The sequence below is a fragment of the Molothrus ater genome, chromosome 3 (genome assembly GCF_012460135.2).
Source record: "Molothrus ater isolate BHLD 08-10-18 breed brown headed cowbird chromosome 3, BPBGC_Mater_1.1, whole genome shotgun sequence".
Taxonomy (NCBI): Eukaryota; Metazoa; Chordata; class Aves; order Passeriformes; family Icteridae; genus Molothrus; species Molothrus ater.
The window spans coordinates 79,256,096-79,279,537 of NC_050480.2; the positions used below are offsets into that span (position 1 = coordinate 79,256,096).

The 23,442-nt window shown below is 36.4% G+C and overlaps 1 protein-coding gene across 1 annotated transcript in view; it reads left to right on the forward strand.

Moving 5' to 3' along the window:
• MBOAT2 (membrane bound O-acyltransferase domain containing 2) overlaps positions 1 to 23,442 on the forward strand; it is a 93,661-nt gene that overhangs the window by 63,620 nt on the left and 6,599 nt on the right. Inside the window, exons 6-12 of the mRNA XM_036380219.1 lie at positions 5,949 to 6,003; positions 6,782 to 6,965; positions 12,639 to 12,831; positions 15,161 to 15,264; positions 15,600 to 15,664; positions 20,394 to 20,526; positions 23,000 to 23,151. Of these exons, the coding sequence (XP_036236112.1) occupies positions 5,949 to 6,003; positions 6,782 to 6,965; positions 12,639 to 12,831; positions 15,161 to 15,264; positions 15,600 to 15,664; positions 20,394 to 20,526; positions 23,000 to 23,151 (886 nt within the window). The remainder of the gene's footprint in view (positions 1 to 5,948; positions 6,004 to 6,781; positions 6,966 to 12,638; positions 12,832 to 15,160; positions 15,265 to 15,599; positions 15,665 to 20,393; positions 20,527 to 22,999; positions 23,152 to 23,442) is intronic.

The following is a 23,442-nucleotide window of genomic DNA, read 5'->3' on the forward strand; positions in this document are numbered from 1 at the left end:
GTATCAGGCATGAATGCTTCCTCTTACTATTATTTTGCTGGGGAAAGAGCTATTCTGAATTTGCTGACATCATGCACAAATAGTGGAGTGGTGGTATGGAACAAGCATGTGAGTGCTCCTGGCAATCTTGAGACAAATGTTTCATTTAAGTCAGCTCTATTCTTAACTTTCATCATGAACTAGACTAGATTTTTTCCTACTTAAATTAATTCAGATAATTTGTATTTTCTTCTGGATTTCTTTATACATAGAATTTTTAGTGTAAGTCTTGACATTTTGTTCCTCACTGACCTCTAAATTCTTTGTCAGCCCTTGAGTAGTAACTATATTGGAAAAATTTCCCTGGTTGTGTCAGCAGTTTAGCAGATTCCTTGAGTTGAATGGTCACAGTTGTGAACATGACTTTGGAAAGCTGATGTGACCAATGTGAATTCAGAAGCAGCTGATAGTCTGGTGTCATGAGATGATAAGAAAAGATGTGCAGGGAAGACTAAGATTGCTTTAAAGCAAAATTTTTTAATCTTAGACAACTTAAAAGGGATCCTTCATGAAAAATTAATGAAAACAAGCCCTGCTGTCAGTGGGCTTTTCTTCACTCTACAAAGGTACATGCTTCCACTGGAAATTACTTAGAGATATAGGGACAGGAGAGGAGATAATGTTGCAAATAATTCTAAGTGATTAATGACACTCTGAGCCTCTAGTCACATCAGCTTGGCTATATTAAACACCAATTACTTTATTTTCTTCCCTCATTTTTTTTACCAGTACATCCAAGGAGTGTAATGAAAATAAACAGCCGGGAAAAAATGTTGCTGTGTTGGAAGTTCCTGGTGTAAACTTCAAGGTTCCATTGGTAGCTGGGTTGGTTTTTGGTAAAGGCCAGTCTTCTGGACTTGATCTTTCCATGGCAGCCAGTTTGTTGTCTTCAGCTGGTTTCATTTGAAGGTCCTGGAGTGAACTGAGTGTAGCCACAAAGGCCACTCACTCTTGCTGCATATTCAAGTGTCTGTCTAGCTAAGTGGATATGCTTGATTCCAAACTGAAAACTAGTATGGAATCCCATACACAAATAACAGCTACCCCTATAACTGTTAGACCCTTGTGCTCTTACCGTGAGGGATTTTTTTAAGCAGGGAAATTAAATGCAAGTTGCGTATGATTTGGACTTGATGGTCCTTGGGGGTCCCTTCCAATTCAGCCTATTCTGTGATACTGTACTTTAAGCTTGCTGTACAATACAAACATTCCAGAAGTTTGCATGGATCACAAACTTACACCTGAAGAGATTTGGAGTATGCCTTTCATGTATTCTGATACACATTTTGAACTTCAGTCTTTGGTAGTTCTTACCTTACAGTTCCTTGTTACTGAAATGAGCAATGCCAAAAATGAGTAGTCAGTGTGTTAACATTTGCTTTGTATTTTTTGCTGATTACCCCTGGCATCTCACATGTATATTCTAAAGGGATAAATGTTTTTATGTAATTTGGAAACTGCTGATGTCCATATTAATTCTTTATGTGAAGATTTAGATTTATTTAAGCAACACTTCGGGCAAATAACAGAATTAAGGGAGAAAAAGGAATTTTATTTTTATTAGAACAAAAAATTTGCAGCTGTTTAACAAAAAAATATTGCTTTCTAATATTTCTGTTAATTATATCAGTGAAATTGTCATGGTGCGGTGCTGTTTTGGGGTTTTTATTTGGTAACTTGCTGCTTTCTTATTATGGTTAGGATTATTATTAGGATATGGTTATTATGGTTAGGATTTCCTTTTAATGCTCTGTCTCCATCTACCTCTTGATTTTTATTTATTTTTTTAATGTGCTCTCTGTTATGATACTGACAGCACAGTGATTATTGTTTCAGTATCAGTTACCGAATTATTTTTTATCATGTGTCCTTAGTGGTTAAAAGAATTATATTGTATTTTTCCCCTTCTAAGTGTTCAAGTATAGTTTTGTGCCTCTGTTTTGCTTGTATGGCTCTCTGGATATGAAGACTTGTACATTTTCTTGCTTTTTTGGTAGGTTTTTTCCAGTTTTACTCAGTGGGCATTCTACCTATTTGCCTTTTTTGCTGCCAGTGCGGTAATAACAACTAAAACTGTTATTGGCTGTCTTTGGATCTTAAAATGTTTTAATAACAACAGCATTTGGGCTCAGTTGGTGATTCAATTCAGAACTACAGAAATTTACTGTAATTGCAACAGAACCTGTGATAGGATCTATGGTTATTACTAATGAATAATCCTGTGTCTAGGCATTTTTAGTTACTGATTAGCCAGATTTCCATACAAATATAAAAGTGGATAAGTTTAACCACAAAGATGGGGTGATAATATTTGTAAATACTGTTGTAGTGAGAGCTCAGAAGCAGTCATAATATCCCATAATAAAGTCTGTGTGGCAGGATAGTGGTGTGTGCCTAAGGGTGTTGGGTTTGTTACCATTAGGATATGGGCTCTTGAGAAGGAATGTAAAGACAGAACTTCCTCATGATGTAGACCACTTGGGAAATTTTTTTACTGATGATTTACATAATTCTTTTACCAAGGAAGGAACATAGGAGTATTTCCTGCTTTACAGATGAGAAAATGGAGTTACAGTTGCTGAGTGACCGAATTGTTTCACCTCTCTAACAGATGTTCAATAAAACCCATTTTCTCTAATCTCTGCCATGTGATTTTGTAGTAAGAAGGAGTTGTTGTGGTAGTCTCTCGTTTTAGGACAGAGGAAAGCAATTCTTAAAATCCCCAAAGGAATGCTACAAAACCTCATGAGTTCCCTAGCAGCAGTGTGCTGCTGAAGTGGGAGCTCTTCATCTCCAGTGTGTAGTAGGTAGGGAACAGCTATGGTTTATCAGGTCTCTTTTCCCATGGGCCTGGGAAGTAGTGAATGTGTATTTATTAATTCATCTCATACTGAATAAGCAGCAATGTAAGAGCACCTCTTCCATGTTTATTTTCTATGATTTAAAAAATCTTAACGGTAGCTTCCTGGAAGCTTTCAAGAGTATGACAGAGATCATCATGTTCTTGCATGCTGTGCTAAGATGATAAATGGGCCTTGAAGACACTGAGAAGGCATTTAAAAAAAAGCCCCAACAAAACAGGGAAAGCCACTAACCTGACCTCAAAGAATCTGCTGGCTGGAGGGAAACCTTCTTGAGATAGAAAATGAAAAATTAATGGAGGCCTACTTGGATGCAGTATGTTTTAGACAGCAAGTGCATTGCTCACAAAGGGCCTTAAATGACTTCATATGTATATATGTAACAATTACATACATAACATAACTAAAACCTGTTTTAAACCTGTTTCCTCCTACCTCTCCAAAACCACAGATCATAGTCCATTGATTAGATTCTTCTATTTCAGGTTTGAGGGTCTTTCCTTCTTTTTGGTCACACATTTGTAATATGAAATATTTCATTTGACTAATTACCTTTATTTAATGACTAATCTTGCTTTATGCAAGTTCATTTGGACACACTGGGTGATAGCTTCTTCTTTCTGACTTCAGGGTAAAATACTTATATGGAATATAATGGCAAAGGAGGCTCCTGCTCCAGTCAGTTTACATTGTGTGGGCTGTGAGAGACTGAAGGCTCTGAATGACACAGTTCACTATGTGATGGGATCTACATCCATCTATAGGTGTCTTTGTGTTAAATTTCTTTGTATTAAATTCAGAGATTCACTACCTGAGAACTGTAATATTATGGCCGTAAAGGTTACAGAATCTTTCAAAATGCTTCTTCCACATTTTTTATTCAGTGCCTTTATCAGCATAAAAGCCATTGCTACAGAACCAAGAAGATGTGAAAATGTAATGATGAGGAAGAGAAGGTGATGCCTTGGGAAGGCTGACCTAGAGCAGAGACTAGACAGAGCTAAAGAATAAAGTAGGTATTTATTAGGAGGCCTCAGTAGATCCACCTTGGGCGGCACAAGAGCCCAGGGAGGGCTACACCCAAGGTGAACCCAAAATGGTTACAAGAATGGATGACCGGGCACGGGGTCTCTCACTTTTTTACATTCTGGTCCGTTAGTGTATCGGAGTTAAAAGTCCAATTACAGCTTTAGCTTGTGAAGTCCCATCCTTCTTGTTTTTCTCTCTTCAGTCCATGTTGTTTATGCTCTTGGGCCTGAGATCTAGATTGGCTGTCCTTGGTCCCCAGCTAGAGAAGGAATTGTTTTGTCTCCCTACTCTGTGAAGAGAGCTCACCATCCCCTAATATGAAGCCCAGACCCACACACTAAAGCAGCACAGAATCTGAAAAATAGAAAAGCTAAAACCTGAGGCATCAAAGGTGCTGCATGAAGTTAGGGGAAGATAACTTATTCTTCAGTTTTTTCTTGCCTTGGATGAGTCTGAAAGGTGATAACTTTTGACTGTGAAGGATCAGGAGCAAGGAAGGCATTTTCCCAGGTCATATTGAAGGAGAGGAGGTGGCAAGTTGGTAACTCCCTCTGTATTCTCAGCTTTGTTGAGGACTTAAAGTGTGGTTTTGAAGTCATAAGTGTGTGTGGATCGTGGCCATGGTGGAGTCACACTCTAAGGCAACAGAATTTCCTTCGTTGTAGATAACAAGTGTTTCCATGAGTCATAGAATTAAATTAGCTTTTACTTCCCCTCAGCTCCTCAATCTTTTTTGTCATAAGGCTCACTGATTTTGATATCTAAAAAAAAAAATTGGCTCCAGTTGAAACTTAGCCCGGATCAAGAATAAGGGCTCCCCTCTGTGGATTTACTGGCATCAAAGAGTGGGGTTGGAGGCAACCTTTCTATGACAGGAGGAGTATCTTCTATAGAAACATTTATTTTCATAAAGCACATTAGGATTTCATATTTAGATTGCCCTGCTCTTTTGTCAAACTTGATTAGAAATTGGCTGCTGGGTTTAAGCACTGCTGTGGAGAAAGATAATTGAAGTGTGATCCCATAAATTTGATTTCCTTTAGGAAGCTATGTGGATAAAGTTTTTAGTAGTTGCAATTGTAAAGAAAAAATGAAGTACAAATAGCTGGAAATGGCTGCATGTGGGAATATCTGAGGCACTGGAGAAGGCTGCAGGAGGAACTGAAGTGGTCATTCTGGCAGGCAGTGCTGGCTGGTATTAGCCAGGGCTATCTGAAGGAGGGAGCTCTTACTTTTTTTTACTATACCTGAGTTAGTATATTTCATAATAAATGAAAATGTTGAAAGTCTTATTTTTTACTTTTCTCTTTGATGAAAGTAAAGAGATTTTGAAGACTATTTTACAGGGATAGATTGCCAGCATTTCAGAAGTAGCCACATATGGCAAGAAGTAAACTCAGTCTTGTTGCTGAACTTAGACTTGGACTGCCCTCTTCTGCTAGTAGGGGTTAGAGCTTTTCTTGTTAGTGCTCAGGAAAAAGGCTGTGGCACCCTTTACTGCCATGCCTGCTTCACTGGAGCTTGGTCATGACCTTTATTTGCAGTGCAAAGCTGTTCTTGAGATCTAAGTTTCCAATTGCTGAAATCTCTCTTGGACTGTGTCCATTTCATGCGTTGAAACTGCAGTGACTATGGCTGTGACAATGGCTGTGTTTTGGGGCTTGTCCTGTTTCCAGAATTGGAAATAAAGGGTTTTAAAACCTGCAGACTTTGAAGTCTCAACTAATGTAGAAGAATTGTTTTCGTTAACACTTTTTTCAAGTTGTCATTGCTTTCCTGAAATCCACATGATTTCACGTTTAGGCACTGCTGGATATAACTGAAGATATGAGAGTTTGTGATTTTGTTTGTAAGAATTGTTTGATCCAACTCCAGCAAAAATGTTATGTGACATAATAGCTCTGAAATCGATTGAGGCATTAAGAAATTACATTGCAGCACGAGACTTGTTCTGCTGAGTAAAATATGGGGGGATTTAGCTTTTCTTTATTTTTTTCTTTTTCTTGTCCTCTTCCCTAGGAATGTTTCGGAAAAATGAAGACTTGACTCCATCACAGAGGTGTTTAGCTGTAAGGTAGGCTTTCAGACATTCTGCTTTGGGGATGTTTTGTGTATTTTCTTAATGCTCTCTGCAGTTTCTACAGCTCAGGTTCAAGACAGAGTTTATAAGGTCATGTAAAACAGATCCATGTTTTTATATATTTTTAGTTTAATTTGTATATCTGTTCTGAAAAATATCACTAGGAGGAGATTTTATAGTTATTTAAAAAGAACATTCTAAGTTCTATGCAGTCTATGCAAATGCATGCCATATCAGATAGGAGTACACATATGAAGTAGCTGGTGAAGAAACATTGTTAAATTCTGTTTTTCACTATTTAACTTGCCTTTTCTCAGTACTTTATTCAGGACACTTGAAAATAGTATGTTGCTTTGGGCAAGAGAGTGTTGAGACATCTGTTTAAATTGAAATTATTGCCAGTTAGGCCAAACCTTTGTTTATTGATTCAATTGTTGAGGGAAAAATAGTTTACGCAGTGGAACAAACACTTAGGAAAACAGCCCTCCCTTTCCTTCCTCAGGCTCAGCTTCAGTCAAACACCTCTGCTGGGCAGGGAGAGACTCAGTAGAGTTCAGGAGGTCTGTCTCAAAATGCCCAGTATGGATTGGAAAGAAATGCTATGTGTAGAATGTTTCAAGCTGTGATTACGAAAGACAGACAAACTGCTCTTGTCCATGTGGTTTTTACTGCAGTTACAGAGAGTGGTAGCATGGAGTGTGACTTTTCCTACTGTGGAAATCCTGAAGAACTACACAATCCATCTCACCAGTTGCTTGTCTTTGAATTACAGACGCATGCCAAGTCTACTGGAGTATTTAAGTTACAACTGTAATTTCATGGGTATCCTGGCAGGCCCGTTATGCTCTTACAAAGACTATATTACTTTCATTGAAGGCAGATCATACCAACTGCAACAGTCTGAAGCAAATGGGAAGGAAGATACAAAGTATGAACAAACGGATCCTTCCCCAAATGTAAGATGTGTGACTCTTGCAGTGCTGATGCTTATGGAATCATTGCATGGAAAGCTTGGTTTGCACTCTTCATTTACAGGCAAAACTGCTGAGCTGAGTCTGGAGTTCGTTCATCAACAGAATAGTTCCTTGTTCAAAAAGTTACATGCTTATTTTTTAAAGGCAGGTTTTCTCCATGGTTTCCAGTCTGGATCTTGTGGATAAACGCAGATTAATTTGGAGCTTCCTAACAAGTTTATATGGTAAAAAGCCATCTTTAAATGAAAACTGTTCATGCATGTTCACTTCAAAGCATATACTGTGCATAAAAACCCAGTCATATGTAACAAATTGAAAAGGTCATAGAAATAGTTTCATTTTTCATGCTTGCAGTCATGTAGAGAGGTATTAAAGAAGGATTTTGATCTGAAGGTATAGTAAAAGATGTACTATCCATAACACTATGAACAATACTTCAAGACACATAAGTCTTTTTTTTCTTTGGTCAGTTACTGGAGAAGAGACCAAATACATAGAAAAGATAATCCAGTTGATCATGCCTTACAGGAGAGATTGTATGACCTGAATTTAAATCAAAAGCTCACAAAACTTTTAAAATTTAGTCCAATTAGGTTAATGCCCAGAGTATTGAATATTATATTTTCACTCTTTTCATATTGTCTTACGTAGTAATGTATCAGGCATTTAAATTTACATGTGCCTAAGATAATTCTTACCTCCCATAAGAGGCAGATTTATCATGGGGTCACATGGATGGCTTTTGCTAATTCCAGCACCAGTTGCCCATGTTCTGCTTGTCTTGTGAGACCAGCTGTTGCTGGAGCAGATGGAGGTGTTTTCCCACATGGAGCTGCTTGTCTTGTCCTACCATCTAGAGGTCATGGCCCCACAGCTGGGCCAACAGGGAGCGCTTCCCAATCACTTGGGGCTTCTTCAACCACTTCCATCCTTGGAAAGGTGGGTGAGGACTCTTTGCATGTTCCATTCTACCCATCTTGTGTGATTGTAGTAACTTGCACAACTGGAATCTAAACTCATGGCTGGAGGATGATAACACTTGAAGGTGCTCCATGAATTGACAGAGCATGTGAGTTCACACAAGTGAGCTGTGGAACATGTTAGGAAGGGTGAGACACTGAGAATTCCTTGTGTAGATCAGCATCACATGGCCCATGCTCTGCTTTGATGTGTTGTATCCACAAAGTTGCAGGCACTTTTGTTTCTAAATGTTGTTTTGGCCCAGTAAAGTCTTGTGTACTAAAATCCTATTTCTGCAGAAAACAGTTATATAGTAAAATTATTGCAAATAAATGGGGGTAAACCAAACCTGCCTGTATCAGTACTTCTGGACACACATCCACTGATTGCCTGATAGGACTTCCTGGCTTTTTACCACATAATCTTGCTAGTAATATGGACAAGGTCAATAGAAATAAATATAAACCTATGATGGCTTCTTCTTTCAGGTAAGTGCTTTTCCTTAAAATTATTTGCTCTTAAAATGCTTGAAACTTTTGCAATTTATGCTGCATTAGCTTTTGACATAAAAACAAAGAGAAGCTGTTTATGCTCCTGATATTTCATCTCCCAACTGGTGTTAGAGAAATCTGGCTGCATTTTATAACACCAGTGAGTATTGTGTGCTTTTGGAGAAAGATGAATGACACAATTTCACTGCATTTGCTGTATCAATTAAAATATTCATTGTCTTGTTCTAGAAGAATGTTTAAATACCATTAACTTTATATTAATACTTAAAATTTGTTATTATTTCAAGAAGAATAAATTTTTACATAACTCAAAAAAATTTGAAATGTAGAGGAGATCAGCAAATGTTAATGTCATAAATAAAAAAGAATCCTTGAGCTGAGTTACAGTAAGTTTCATTTATTGTTAAATAAAATTACATAACTGAAGTAGTTCATGCCAGCCTCCTCCTCTATAATGTGTGTTGACTGCATGATGTAAACTTGGATTAGTACTTTTGCTGTGTTCATTGCATGTTAAATGAAACAAGTCACCATATTAAAACCTACTTCTTATATCCCTCCTATTGTGCCTTTTTGCAAGCTATCAGTTGTTGGTGCTCAAAGTGGTGTCAACTCTCAGAAATTAATATCTGTCTTTGTAAGTTTCTTTTTATTATGGCTACCCTTAAAATACAAGATTCCTGTCATCAGAGATCTACTTTCTTGCTTATTATGCAGAATCTTCCTACAGGTTATAATGTTCTTGCTTAAGTATCTATAGTTTTTGTCTGAGGCACCAACCTCTCCAAAATAATGTGCTTTAATACCACTAAATATTATGTATTAAGTACTGATTCTTTATCAAATTAAGAACAAGTTCATTCAAATAAAATTTTTCAAGATTCCTCTCTACTTTTTAAAATCTATTTGTATATGTTATACATGCTTATGCAGTAATTTATTTCTAAACTTTCTGAGCTCTGTGAGTGCTTTACCTTTATTACTTCAGTTAGAAAGCTGCTCCTGAACTGCTTTCTCCAATTAGGTATCTAGCTTTCAACCTAATTATATTCCCATCTAATTTATGCACATCTAGTTTTGTCCTGGCACTGTCTTCTAGCTTAAGTACCTACTTCCCTTCCCAGTGTTGACCATATTTCATATTTTTATACAGGTATGCTCAGTTGTTCATCAAAACTAGATGAGACAGATCTTTTTACCTTTTTGTTGTAAAATAATTTGTATTTCATGCTTCTTCTGAGGTCAAAGTTATCCTGCATTTTACTGTCTTTTAATTTCTTAACAGAACAGTTATTTTGCTATGTTGAAAACTTAAAAAAGTAAAATAAATGAAACTACAAATTACTTCATCCTTGTAAAAATTGACGAACCCTTCTATGTGACTGTGCAATTCAGTGATTTCCCATTTATGCCTTGGCAAAGAAAGGTTAATTAAGTAATAAGAAGTGAATGAATGTTTTATCAAATGCATTTCAATAGGTAATTGAAAAATTGAACAATGATTTTGTTGGTATCATTGCACAGTGTTGTAGTTTGAGTCAGATAATTTGATTTGTCTGAATCTAACTTGTCATGAAAAAACAAACAAAAACCCACCAAAACCTGCCAGACATACCACACACCTTCCCACCAAAAAATTTCCAACAAATCCCCTCCTGCAAAATGCCAAAAATCTAGGTTTTCATCTGATTTGTTTCTCTAATCTGACTCAGCCTAAGGAGCACGAGCCAAACCTTCAGGGAGGGAGTGGAGGCAGGGCAGGACTCCTTTGCATTGCAGCCTGTGTTTGGCTTGGCCACAGAAACTCTGCTTAAACCAGTCTGGAAACAGCAGCTCCCCAGAGGTGGGAGATTTATTTCCACCACAATTTTCTAAGGACCCTGTAATCCCTGATTCTGATCCCTGTAAGTGGTATCAGCATGCTGGGATATATAATTATTGAGTGAAGTAGTGTAATTTAAAAAAAAAAAAAGTTTAATTCATGACAGAATACTGTATGAGTTCATTATTTGTTCTTAAAATAAATTTTGTTGAAAATCTGATGCTCCTTCATAAAAGAGGTGTTTTCCCCTCCACAATTTATTTAACAACCTTCAGAGAAATGCAAAGCATATTTGGTGTTGAATAGGCAGGTGAATGACATCTGTTTACTAATAGAAAAATTGGCAAATAGAGGCAGTGGCACAAGGCAGGTCCTTGAACAGAGATAACAATATAAGTGGCCAAAACATTTTTTGAGACTTTGTGGTCATCTTCAGATGGAAAGAACCTATTTTATATATTCATACTTATGTTTTAACTTGCATGTTACTGTTACCAGCTCATTGTTTCTCCTGCAGAATTGAACATGACTTGTAATTATGACCTAGGCCTTAAAGTTAAACCTTGCAAATGTCTTCAAACTTGGGGTGATGCCTTCTGATACTTACAAATATCAGACTTTTGTATTTGTCACCAGAATTAAAGATTGATTAGTATTAGTAGTAACTGATTTTATGAACATACATTTCTATTGAAGATCCTGAAGGTGTTAAGCCAACTGAACTTTCCCTCTGCTGTAGCAAAGAGAGGGATTATGAATAGTTCTGAAATAACCAAGGAATGCTTTTAGAAAATTAATGCTCTTCACGTTGAGCTCTTGTAATAGAATGAAGTATTAAAATGAAGTTCATTAGAAAGCAAACAAATAATTAAGCACCAGCTTTAATCATTAATAGGTAGTTGCCTCCTGAATTATCTGGCAGATGTTTTTTGTGAAATCATTGGGATTCCTGATCGTCTCTGAAATGTCTTCTGAGATGAGCCAAGTGAAATATATGCAATATCCAAAAATACCCTCACTGTTTTAGAACTTTTCCAAGTCTCACTCTTTAGTCAGGTTGTACCACTTCTTACATCTGTGCAACTGAGTGAATCTTTGATATGTTATGTCTTGCCAAAGTGTGTGCTTTCAGTTGGACATTTACTGCCCCGTTCTGTATCATGGAAAAAAGTAGCCCTTTGTTTTGGAGCTAGATGTTGAGCTGAACTCTCAGAGAAGCAGGATGTTATCTTTAAAAGTTTGGGTGAGTGTACTGGAAGCAGCACAGACAGATTCTGGTTATATTTTTGTTCTGATGCTTCAAACAAAAGTAGATTGATTGTTTTCTTGTCAAGTTTAGTATCTGTATAATTGTAATGTAAATTAAACCAGTAATGTTTAAATATTGAGATTGCATAAAACAAAAGCTTGAAAATTATATTTCTGTGAATTAGCTCTCGAGCTTCTCTTGTTGGTGCCTCCTTTAGTATGTGACTGGGGTCTTTCACAAAATATGGTGTCTGCCTTTGGGATGTGGACCAGACTAGTGACTTAAAGCAGTCAGTGTCAGGCATATATTGCTTATATTGCTCTGTATGTTTTATAATAGAACCTTAGAAAAGTTCTACTGAAGATACATACTCTTTACTGTGGTGGTTATAGCAAAGCTGAGTTTTGAGAAAATTTGAGTAGGTCCTATCTGAACAACACACTTGTACATATCTGAGAGCATACTATTTGTACCATTGTAGCTTGATCACTCTGATTGGGAAAACAGGTCCATCTAGAACTGATTGGCTGAAATTTGGGCTGAAATTCATAAATCATTTCAGTATTTTAGTTGGTTTAGAATTTAGATGCTTTGATAATGTAACAGAGATGATTGATGTATTGAGTTGGGCAGAAATTGAACACCTGCATTATGCCAAAGGGTCCTGAAAAGAAACTGAAGTTTTGCCATTATTCTGGAATCTCTGCAGTAATAATCTTACTTTGTCCTAGATTATATGTTTTGTGTTATGATGTCTTAACAATTTAATTGCTTCAGTAATTTGACAAGAAAATAAGAAAAAAAAAAAAACCACCTGACTTGCAAAAGGTGCTCTGGTTATTAAAAGGACTTTTAGAGAGTCAGTGTAGTCAGACTGGATTTATTGCGTTGGCTATTGGAAGTGATGCTCACAACTTGATCAATATAACAACATTCCTTGAATCTCTATAAAACAGATTTTTTTATAAACTATTTTAAAGTTGCTTGTGTATATATTACTGAAAAATTAACATATATGTATGTCTGTATAGGGAAGGAAGATTATAACTTTCCTTTGTTTCCAAAAGATAAACAAAAAAATGAAGCTTACAGAATCTCCCTTCAATTTTCAGATAGCTGTGGCACAGAAGCTCTTGATCTGTGGACTGTCCTTACTCTTCCACATGACTATTACACAAACTTTGCCTGTGGAATACAACATTGATGATAACTTCAGAGCTACAGCATCATGGCCTGTAAGGTTTTTCTACCTGTATGTGTCTCTTATGGCTGCCAGACCCAAGTATTATTTTGCATGGACTTTAGGTAAGTATATGTTTAAAAAGATAATAATAACAACAGAAAGACCATTGTTGAGTATCAAAGAGTACTGAGAGTCATCTGAGATGTGCACACTTCAGTGTGTATTAAAAAGTGGCAGTGCCCTCTTGAGGCCTTAGGAAAACCTGATTGCATTTAAGTCTTTCAAGGTATTAAGTACATTGAGTAGTGTCTCTTTTTGAGAAGTGATCACTCTCTTTTGGAAGGTGATAGTGTTCCAATGAACAGTAACTTTAAAAAAAGGAAAAGTAGTGGTACATCTGTTCTGATGTACAATCCTTTTTGTTTATGATTTTTAAAAATTTATTTTGATACCTTTATTTTTGGCATATCATCAGAATTAATTTTAACCTCTTTCTGTGGTTAGTTATCAGTAATTTGCTTGATTTTATTCAATCACAAAGGAAAATTAATACTTTGGAATTCAGGTACATGATACTGTTGTTAAAAGTAGGTGGCATTTTCAGAATTTGATGGGTGACACTTCAGTTTTAGCCTTAGTTTACTAAAAGTTTGAATGACTGGTGGGATAACGTGCTTAGTAATTTATTTAAGACACTTGAATAGATTATACCATTTAAAGAATATTTTGCATTTCCCTTTATGTTACTTGTAAAAAAACAATGTGTACAACAGGAAGATACTTTATTTAAGTAAGCTGACATCTTGAAAGTGGCTCACACAACAGATTTCATCAGCTTCCTCCTCCTCTCCAATTTTGCATATTTGTCTGATAGTTCTTTTGAGAGAAAATCTGTGGGAACAATGCAATAAAGAAAGCTTTAGGGTAGCAGAGCAGCATGACTCATTTACAGCTGCTGCTTTCATTCCTGGTCAATGAATTAAATACTTTCAGCTTGTCTGGATATAGTAGTTCTGGGGCTTGTTGTGGAAATAAATACTTTTGAATATTATGCTCTTATACACCCGTATCATCATCTATAAATAGTAGTAGTCATCTGAAAAGTGAATAATTTCAGTTGGGCTTTTTTTGGCCTTTAATACTTCAATTGGATTCCTCTTTATGCACTTGCTAGCAGTGTAGAGCTAGCATTCCTCTGGTAAATACCAAAAAAAAATAAACTATGCCAACTCTGTACTTCTAGTTTGTTAGCCTTCTTCCTTCCATTTTGTCTCATCTAAACCTATAATGGTAGGAGTAGAATGTGAGGGGCTTTAACAGTTTTACTGGATGTTACACCTTTGAGTTGTTCATTACTATTTTTGCCACTTTAAAAAAAGTGTTAATGAAATTAATTACTTAAAATGAATACTAAAATGCTAGTTAATAAAATGAGTACTTACTCTAGTTACAGTCTTCGCATTCTAGCTTGCAAAAGATTATGGAGTTTGTGTTTGCAGTTGTTTCTAATTGAGCGTAAAACTATTGCCAACTATTTGAAGTTGGCATAGCAATGTCAGATGTAAGGCAGCAAATTTTGTTACTTTCAAAGATATTTAGAAAAAATCCACAAGGAAGTAAAACTATTATAAATTCAAGCACATGTCATTTCCTTATGTGTGGCCATCCTAATTTGGAAATACAGGTAAGGAAATGTTAGTGTCTGAGCTAACAAGCTCAGGCGAAGGTGATGACTGAAAGTGACAGGCAGTAGAGATCCCTGGTATTTTCTTGCATAGCCCAGATGACAGTAGAAGCTTTTTCTCCTATGGAAAAATATTGTTTGCTTCAAACATCTGACCTTTGACATGCACTGTAAACACTTCACATTCAAAGGTGTTGTAACAGTGGCCTTGTGCCATTAGTGGAAGTTTGACGAGCTCTGCATTCCTTAGAAAGTTCCTGGTTTTGTCTGTTGGGTTTGCACTGCTCTCCATGGGGTGCTGTGAATGTGCACCTGCATGGAGGGAATCACACAATTTAATCTTTATGCTTTTAGCATCACTGTTGCTGCATAATGAAGACCAAAGACATGCATGTGAACATTGAGCTGCTGTTTCAAATCATTAAAACCAGCTACTGTTTTATAGTCTTGATGCATCTCACTGAGTTTTTTCTGTCTGATTGCTCAGGCCAAGTCTAAGTAGGTGGTATGGGAGACAGGGAACATCTTTACTGTGTAGTAGCTAGTGCTACCTCTCATTCTTAGGCTTTTGTGCAAATTTTTGAATTGGAAGCTAGTGTTGCTTGGATTGTTTTCTGTTTGTTCAAGTGATCCTCAGTATTTAAAAGAAAAAATAAACACAGTCTTTAAAATGCGATAAATGTTTTGAATAAACTACGTGTTGTGTGATGCACAATTTGTAATACAGACAGTTTATAATTCATTTGTTTCTTCTTGTGTCATTGCAGCAGATGCAATTAATAATGCAGCAGGGTTTGGTTTTAGAGGCTACGATAAAAATGGAGTTACACGTTGGGATCTAATATCAAATCTGAGAATCCAGCAAATAGAGGTTTGTTTCTGGTTCTTTCAAAAAAACACACATGCCCATGTAGGTAGTTACTCTTAATTTCAATAACTTTTCCTACACATTTGTTCCTTTAGATAGTGAATATGTTCTAAGTCAAAAATGATGTGTTCACACCTTTAAAAAAGGGTGGAAAATAGCCTGTTTTGAACATGTCAATTGACTTCCAAAATATTCTGTGGTTATAAGTAGTTAAGTAAATAACTTAGTCAGCTCATCACAAATTTGGGTGAGAGGATTTATAATTTATACACAAGAATTTTGAAACACATTGTGACACTCTGCAATTACGGAAATAATTAGTTTGTTTTACTTTACAGTTTTCCACAAGTTTCAAGATGTTTCTTGATAACTGGAATATCCAAACAGCTCTTTGGCTCAAAAGGTATTTATTTCTTAAAGGAAATTTTTTTTCACTGAAAATTTTGAGATCCATATTTCTTTGAAAATGGTATAACATTTGAAGCTAACTCCCACAAAATATCACTTGTTTAGCAACTGTGCGGGAGATTCTTCTTGTAATACTTGAAGTAAAGCTTCTGAGTTTAGGACTTCTCTCATAGTGTAAACTGTCAGGTTATGATAGATTCTGTTTTCCTTCACAGGCCATAGGGAACCTAAAACTGTTAATCTGTAGAGGTGTCTTTTTCCCCTCTCTTAGCATTCAGCCAGTGCACGTTGTTGAGAGCAGCAAGCAAAGTGTGCATCTCAGCCTGTGAAAGCTCTGCATTATTTTTAGCCGCAAAGTGATACAGGAACTTCTCTATGTTGTGTGAGAGGACTTTCTGTGCTCCTTCCATTATGAGTGTATGACAGACATCAAACCCTACAATGTGCTGTCAGCAAAAATTCCAAATGACACTCTCTCAGCTGCACTCTTTTTCCTTGCCTGGGGAACAGGTACAGTCCCTGTGAATTACACCATTCTGCTTCTTTGTGGTAAGGAGAAAGTAGAAGTGTTCTTGAGTAGCTCATGGGTGTTGTTTCCCTTCTTCCAGTCAGACTGTTGAGTTGATCTCCTATCCACAGGTGCAAGTTTAACTGAGGCCCCTATCTTGGGATCACTTAGAGGACTTTACCCCTTATTCTAGGATAGCTGGCAACTGGATGTCTCTTCCATCAGATTTCTTCATAGTATGTTCTCTTTCTTCCATAATTTCATCTCTAAATATTTTGCTCACCCAGTTTAAAAAAGAAGTTGAATTTTATGTGATTATTCTGGTTGGCTCAATGGTCAATGGAATCTGTTTCTAGGACAGTCAACAAAAAATTGCATGTTTGCAGGTATTCAAATGTAGCATTTCAAAAACCAAATATGTAATTTAGCTGTTTTGATTTAGAGAACAGAAGTTTAATAGTATTAAAACATAATAGGACAAGATTAACTTTCAACAAACTTTCAAATCTGCTAAACAGAATGATTCTAAGCAAAAATTATTAGTGAAGAAGCATAATATTTCTGTTAAAAATTGAAAGAAAAAAATGCAAGTCAATTGCTCAGGGTGATAATAAAAGAAGATGTGAAGAAAAATTATAGCATCTCTTTTAATAAGTATTTTTTAAAAACAATAATAAAAGAATCCTTGGGGATGGTCTAAATTGATTCTGTCAAAGTGAAAGGGTGTGGAAAGGTGGATGTTCTGTGAAAGTTTTGTTGCAAGTAAAAGAGATCCATAAATAGTGGTAGAGAATATATACTTTGTTACTAATCATTTGGTTAGTGGCAATGCTCCAACAATTTGCATAGAGGACAAAGTCATGGATTACTTTAAACATCCACTTTTAATAACTCACTTTTTTTTACCATTTATAGAAGTACCTAAAAGTTCAGCCATTCATCTCACATGAAATACCAGACAGTAGCATTTGTTCTGTTCTTTTCTGATAATTGTAGAAAGGAACCATCAGTTAAAGCTTGATTGTGTGTAAAAACAAACTTGTAAAAAACACAGTTAATGGAGCTACAGATCACAAAGAGGTTTAGTAAATATTTAGTGTAGATCATAGTATACAGCAATTTAAAGGCATTATTATTACAAGCATGCAAGTTAAAATAGACATGTACATAGTATCATATATGTAACAGCATAGTTACATATATGACAATATATGTCATTATAATGTTTCCTGGCTGGGAAAGCTGTTATGTTCCCCTCAGCCCATTCTTTCTCTTTTTTAAAGAAACCATCTCATCCCATTTGTCTTTGGTCATGTTTCCAAAACCTCTGTGGTTCTTGTTGCTCAATTCTGACATCTTTCCAAACCTTCTGTCTTCTTAGAGTAGATGTAGTACTTCTGCTAAGACCTTCAAGATTTTTTCCCTGGCTTTTTAGAGGCAGAGTTGATTAATTTGAGTGGATTATTTATAATTATTTTCTTTGAGTAATACTGTCATGTGTTAGAAGGGTGTTATCTGTCTTTTTTTGCAGCAGCAATCTACTGTTGATTCATGCTTAGCTGATGCTCAGTGTTTCATACTGCTGATCCATATTCATATTCAGCTACACTTTTTGAGTAATGTTACAGGAATGGTACTGGTTTGTGTCTTCCACTTTTCTTATTAGATGTTCTATGCTTTGGACTTCATCTGGTTGATTTCAGAACATCCTTCAAGTCTGCCAAGAACATTTTGGATTCTAGTGCTCTCTACTAAGAAAACAATGTCAGTCTTGTACATCCCACCTTCCATCTCAAAAAAGGAAGGGAAGACAAGGTGGAAGAAATACTTCTCAGTCTACTACCTAAGTTAGTAAAAAAATCATAGAACCAGACTGAAGACAGTACCTTGCTGAACAGTTGATGCATCTTCCCACTTCTAGAGCATTATGGATAACCTGAACCACCTATATTTGAATAGATTTTCTCAACCTGTTGTGATGACCATATTTCCTTCATTTGTTTCTAGGATCATCAGATGAAGTATTTGAACAAGATTTATTATTGCCAAATCATGGAAGCATTTAAGTTTACTTTTTACTCTTTGAAATTGAAATCTGAGGAATTTTTTTGGTACTGTTTTACCCCACTTGCATTGATACAGGTGAAATTTGGTTAGTTAATTTAGTGAGTTTTGTTCACTCCTGTATGCCTTCCAGGGATAATTTCAGTACTTTAAAGCAAATAAAGATTGAAGACATGTATCACTTTATTAATGAGATGTAATTAGCCACCAGTCATATACGTTTAGAATTAATAGCAGTATTAGAACACATAACATTTCACATGTGTTTAGTGCTTTGGAGTAGTAAACATTTTAAAACACTCTTCTGCAACTAATCTCAAGCAGATTAAAAAGCACACCTGTACGTACACAATTACATGCAAACTGCACCTCCTCTCCTAAGGATGTGGGGGACACAAAACCCTGCTGGCATGCACTGCCTGTGGGAGATGTGGGTGCTCCAGCTTGGTGTGCATCTGGTGATTTCACATGCCCCCTAGAAAAGCCTGGCACAAATCCATGTGCCTGCAGCTGACAGGGATGAGACACTGCTCCCTCTCATGGTGCACTGCACTGACAGGCCCCTATCTGGATGCAGCTACTCTGTGTCTACCAGGGATGCTCTGTCTTGGCCAAGACAGAGGTCATTGTGGTGGTGGGATGACTTCTGGCAGTGTCAAATGAGGTTTTGATGAGAAGTATTTTGCTCCAAGATGTCTCCCTGACTCAGCGCATTTTTCTAATGCTTTGCTACTCCCGAGGCTGATAGATTCTCTGTCAAAAATGTCTTTATTTACTATTCAGCCTGGCCAGTGTTGCTTTCCTCTTTAAAGTGATCTGTTTTGGGCAAATGTCCTCAGACAGTCTTAAGTATTAGGCCAGCCCCATGTTCTCATCTTAATTGCCACTCTGAATGAAGCCCTTTAGCAAGAGGAGGGAGTTGTGCACATATCCCACTGAAGACCTCATAAGATAAAACTTACCACATCTATTTGACTGAAATAAACTAAATTAGAAAATTACACTTTTAATCTTCCCCTCTTCAGATCCTGTCTTTTTACCTTCTGTTCTTCAACATAGACTGCATCAGTAGGTTTCAGTAATCTTTATGTGGAAGTTGCAGTAAAGTAGTTAGATTGGTAGTGGATGTTGCGGCTCTCAGTATCATTAGCTTGTTATCTTTGAACAACAGATGTGCATTCTCTTATCTCTCTCTCTTACTTGCTGTGTGGTTATAAAACCTTTTAACATATTCATGTCTATAGCTTTTTTAGTTAAAATTCATTTTTCTATGTTAGCTATAGATTTGTGCTCATGCATGCTTGTGGTGTTTATTTTTGCTTTGTTAGTTTGTATCTGTTTCCATTTTTCCTATTGCCTTTTGGTTTTCAAATCATTAAAGGCATTAAAGAACTCTTGATGAAGCTATATCAGGACTTTACCATGTTTCCTATCATTCTTCCACATCATGATGGTTTGTCATTGTGTGATATAATGTTGTCTTCTAGAAACCACCTTTCTTGGATTCCTTTTTCCCTTCTTCCTTCTAGAATTCCTTACTATAGGACCTTGCCTAGTAATTCAGAGTCTCAGTTTTAAAAGAAAGCAGAGTTCAGCATTCTCCTTATTTAATACTCTCTCAGCACTAGCGTATTTATTACAATTTCATTGTCATGCTCACTTAATTGTGTCACACAGACGTTTTCAACTGTAGTTTCTTTATTATTCAAAATTGAAGGCAGTTATTAGTTTTCCCCTGTTCCTATAAGCTGCTCTTATTTTATGGAAAACATACCTGACTCATCCCAAGAATCTGGCGGTGGTTTGTACCTTCCAGTGCAGCTTTTCAAACGCATTCTTTGATGGCTCAAGATCCTGTATTAATGCCAAACTCATCTTTGGATGCTTGTGTATCACTTCATTAGGAATAAGGACAATGTGTGATGGCACTGAGCACAAGTTTAGCACTGAGGGCTGGAATCAGGAGCTGTGAATAGCTTTAAGTGTTTTTTGTAAGCCATAATATAGTGACAACATTATTAAATAATAGAAAACTGCAATTGCATTGAAACCTCTTTGTTGGAGATGAAACTGGTAAAAGTATCAATGATAGCTGGGAAGACTGGGTGATTTGTTTCATGTTACTTATCTTGAATTATTTCTGACTTGCTAGAGTGTGCTATGAGCGAGCCACCTTCAGCCCAACGATCCAAACCTTCATTCTTTCTGCCATCTGGCATGGGGTTTATCCAGGATATTATTTAACATTTTTAACAGGAGTACTAATGACACTAGCAGCACGAGCTGTAAGTACAAACCAAGTATCTTCATAAATAAGTTTTGTAAAAGCAAATTGATCATGTTCATTGCTCCAAAGATGCCCTTTACTGTTAATACACAATCTGTCTGATAATGGTGTTTACTTTTTTAATTATGAGAACAATGGGGATGATTAATGAAAAGGAGGGCTTGATTGGTGGAAACAAACTAGACTATACACAGCCTGTAATATCTTTGTAGCACCTTTGTATCTTTTGTGGAAGCTCTTCCTCTGTATTAACTGTTACTGTGTTACTATTGCATGCTGAGCAGTTGATGTTATCTAAAATAATTTTGAAAACATTAGTGACGATGAGTAGCTTAAAATTTGGGTGTCATTGCTATATATTTCTAGAGTCTGCCTCATCCCTAATTTCTCTCCAGTACTGTTGTAAGGATGATAACTAAAGAATGTTCCCCCTCAAGCAGCACATAAAAGTCTCTAGTGCAGTTACTATTTCAAGCTGGCCAGCCGATAGTGCAGTCATATTAACAAGCTTTTGCAGTTGCTATTCAGAACCATATGGAGACAGCAAATCTGCCAAGAAATCTCTCACTGTTCTGCCTGAGAAAGCTGTGTAAGAACAGAGACAGGTTTATCAGTCACTCAGTGGAAAAGAGGAGCAAATTACACATCAGATCAGAGCAGCATAACAGAGCACTTTTTTGTTGAAAGAACCAGGGGAGTGAGAAATGAAGCCGACTGCTCTGTGGTTGCTATAATAGCTAAGGGAAGGTGGTACTTCAGATTAAGATTGCTACTACATCAATAAACAAATGCTTCTCTTTCTTCACAAGATATGGGTATAGTCCTTGTTTGACAGAACCGACTCCTTTCTTTACAATAGATAGAGCTTTCTTCTTCTTCCAGATCTATCACAGGGAACTTTTGACATTTGTCAGCCAGGGGCTGGAGCAAAAGCCAAGGTTCTGGGACAGTTCACAGATAATAGTTGTTTACTTAGTGAGATGAGCCCAGTAAGTGGAGTGCTCACTGCCCTTCACCCAGGGCTTCTCTAGTAGACTATATCGTATTCATGTTTCCTATGTATCAATCAATAGGCTAGTAAAAAAGTATTTTCAGTTTCTGTATCAACAGGTACTTAATATTAACTAAGATATGTTAGAGCATATTTGTTGTTTAACTCTACTAGCCTTTAAATGCAAAGTTTGGCAACACTGATCCACACTTTGTTCTGTTATGCCTAAGCATGTATCCAACTTATTAAAATACCTTTAATCATTACAGATTTCATAACTGGGTATTTACTAGTGGCAGCCATAGATTTGTGTTAAAAGTTGTTCTCCAAGTCCTAAAAATACAAGATTACAAGAAATTTTGTGAAGCTTCATCTGGGTTCTACAGAACTCAGGAGCAAGTCCTTGCATGTGACCATAGGAATAATTAGAGGGAGATGGCAGAATGAAGGGTATGTAGCTAGAATTACTTGTTTGACTTAGCTTAACTAAGAAAAGACTGAGTGGGAATGTGGTATCTACAGGACAATTAGAAGAACCAGAAGGGTCAAAAAGGATTTTTAATGTGAAGAATTAAATCAGCAGGAGCTAGCTTTGGATACGTTCTTTGGAATGAGGAGTTCTAAAGAAACTAGGGGTTAAGGAGGCTGAACAGTGTACTCTGGTGTGCAGCTTTTCAGAGAGCACTGCTTCAGTGCAGGTGACTGGGAGGTGGAACTGTGGTATAAAGTGGGGTCAAAGGCTGAATTGAGCCCATCTTGGTTTGTCAGCACCTAAGAGTGTGAGCAAGGAGAACAGTTCAATCAAAGGAAGGAGAGGCAAAGATTTATTTATGTCTTTATAATTATAGACTTAAATAAAACTGGACCCAACCCTGTGTGGGATTTGAATTTGAGTTTTTAAATACTTCTGGTATTCAATCTTTTGAGCAGAATTTTAGAATAAAAGAAAATTCAGCATAGAAATTTGAGTAATTTTATAGTAATCCCACTTGTCAGAAGTTAAGACCCCTGAAGTATGTTATTAGAACTGATATTTTGTATATTCTGATATATACCCTACTTGCTTTAAAATATATTTTTATTAACAAGTGTATAAAAATGGCTTACTCTATATGGAGGCTGTTGTCAGAAAGATTCTGGCCTTCACTTACTCCAACCCTCTATATTTACAGTATGGCTTGATAGAATACAATTTCTGCCTCATTCAGACAATCAGTGCAAATTTGCATTGGATTTAGGGTAGGATTAATTTATTTAAATTCTGTTTAAATTGATAAATGCTTAATTCCCATGCTGAATGAATTGCAGGGAAATTGAACCAATTCTTGAAGTTAACAGGCATTTTGAATAGTTCAAATATATTTGACCAAACTGTAACATGTAAATTCATCCTATGCATCCTATGACTTTTTTGTCAATGCAACAAACTGTGCTCTCAAGGTTTATTCCTCAGCTAACTCAGTATTACCTGCTTTTTCAGATAAGAAACAATATCAGACACTATTTTGTTCAATCTCCTGCTGTTAAACTATGTTATGATATTGTAACATGGATGGCAACTCAAGCAGCAATAAGTTACACAGTCGTGCCATTTGTACTGCTCTCTGTAAAACCCTCTCTCACCTTTTACAGGTAAGCACATTCTACCTGTTTCCTTTTCTTTCACTTGGAATAGAAGTATTTTCAGTGGCAGAAGATTTCTGAAGCTATTTTAGTGATACAATTCTGAGATTGATTTGTAGCAAATTTCTAGTGCTTGAACAGTGTGTCTTGTGTTGCTCACACTTTTCTGTCATAACAGACTTATTTTTCAGGGGGCAGGGGAAAAATCCCAGCCAAAAACAAAACCAGAGGATACCTTTGAAATTACTATTTGCCCTTGGAACATTTTATAGCAAGACTAAATATTGACTTCCCAGAAAT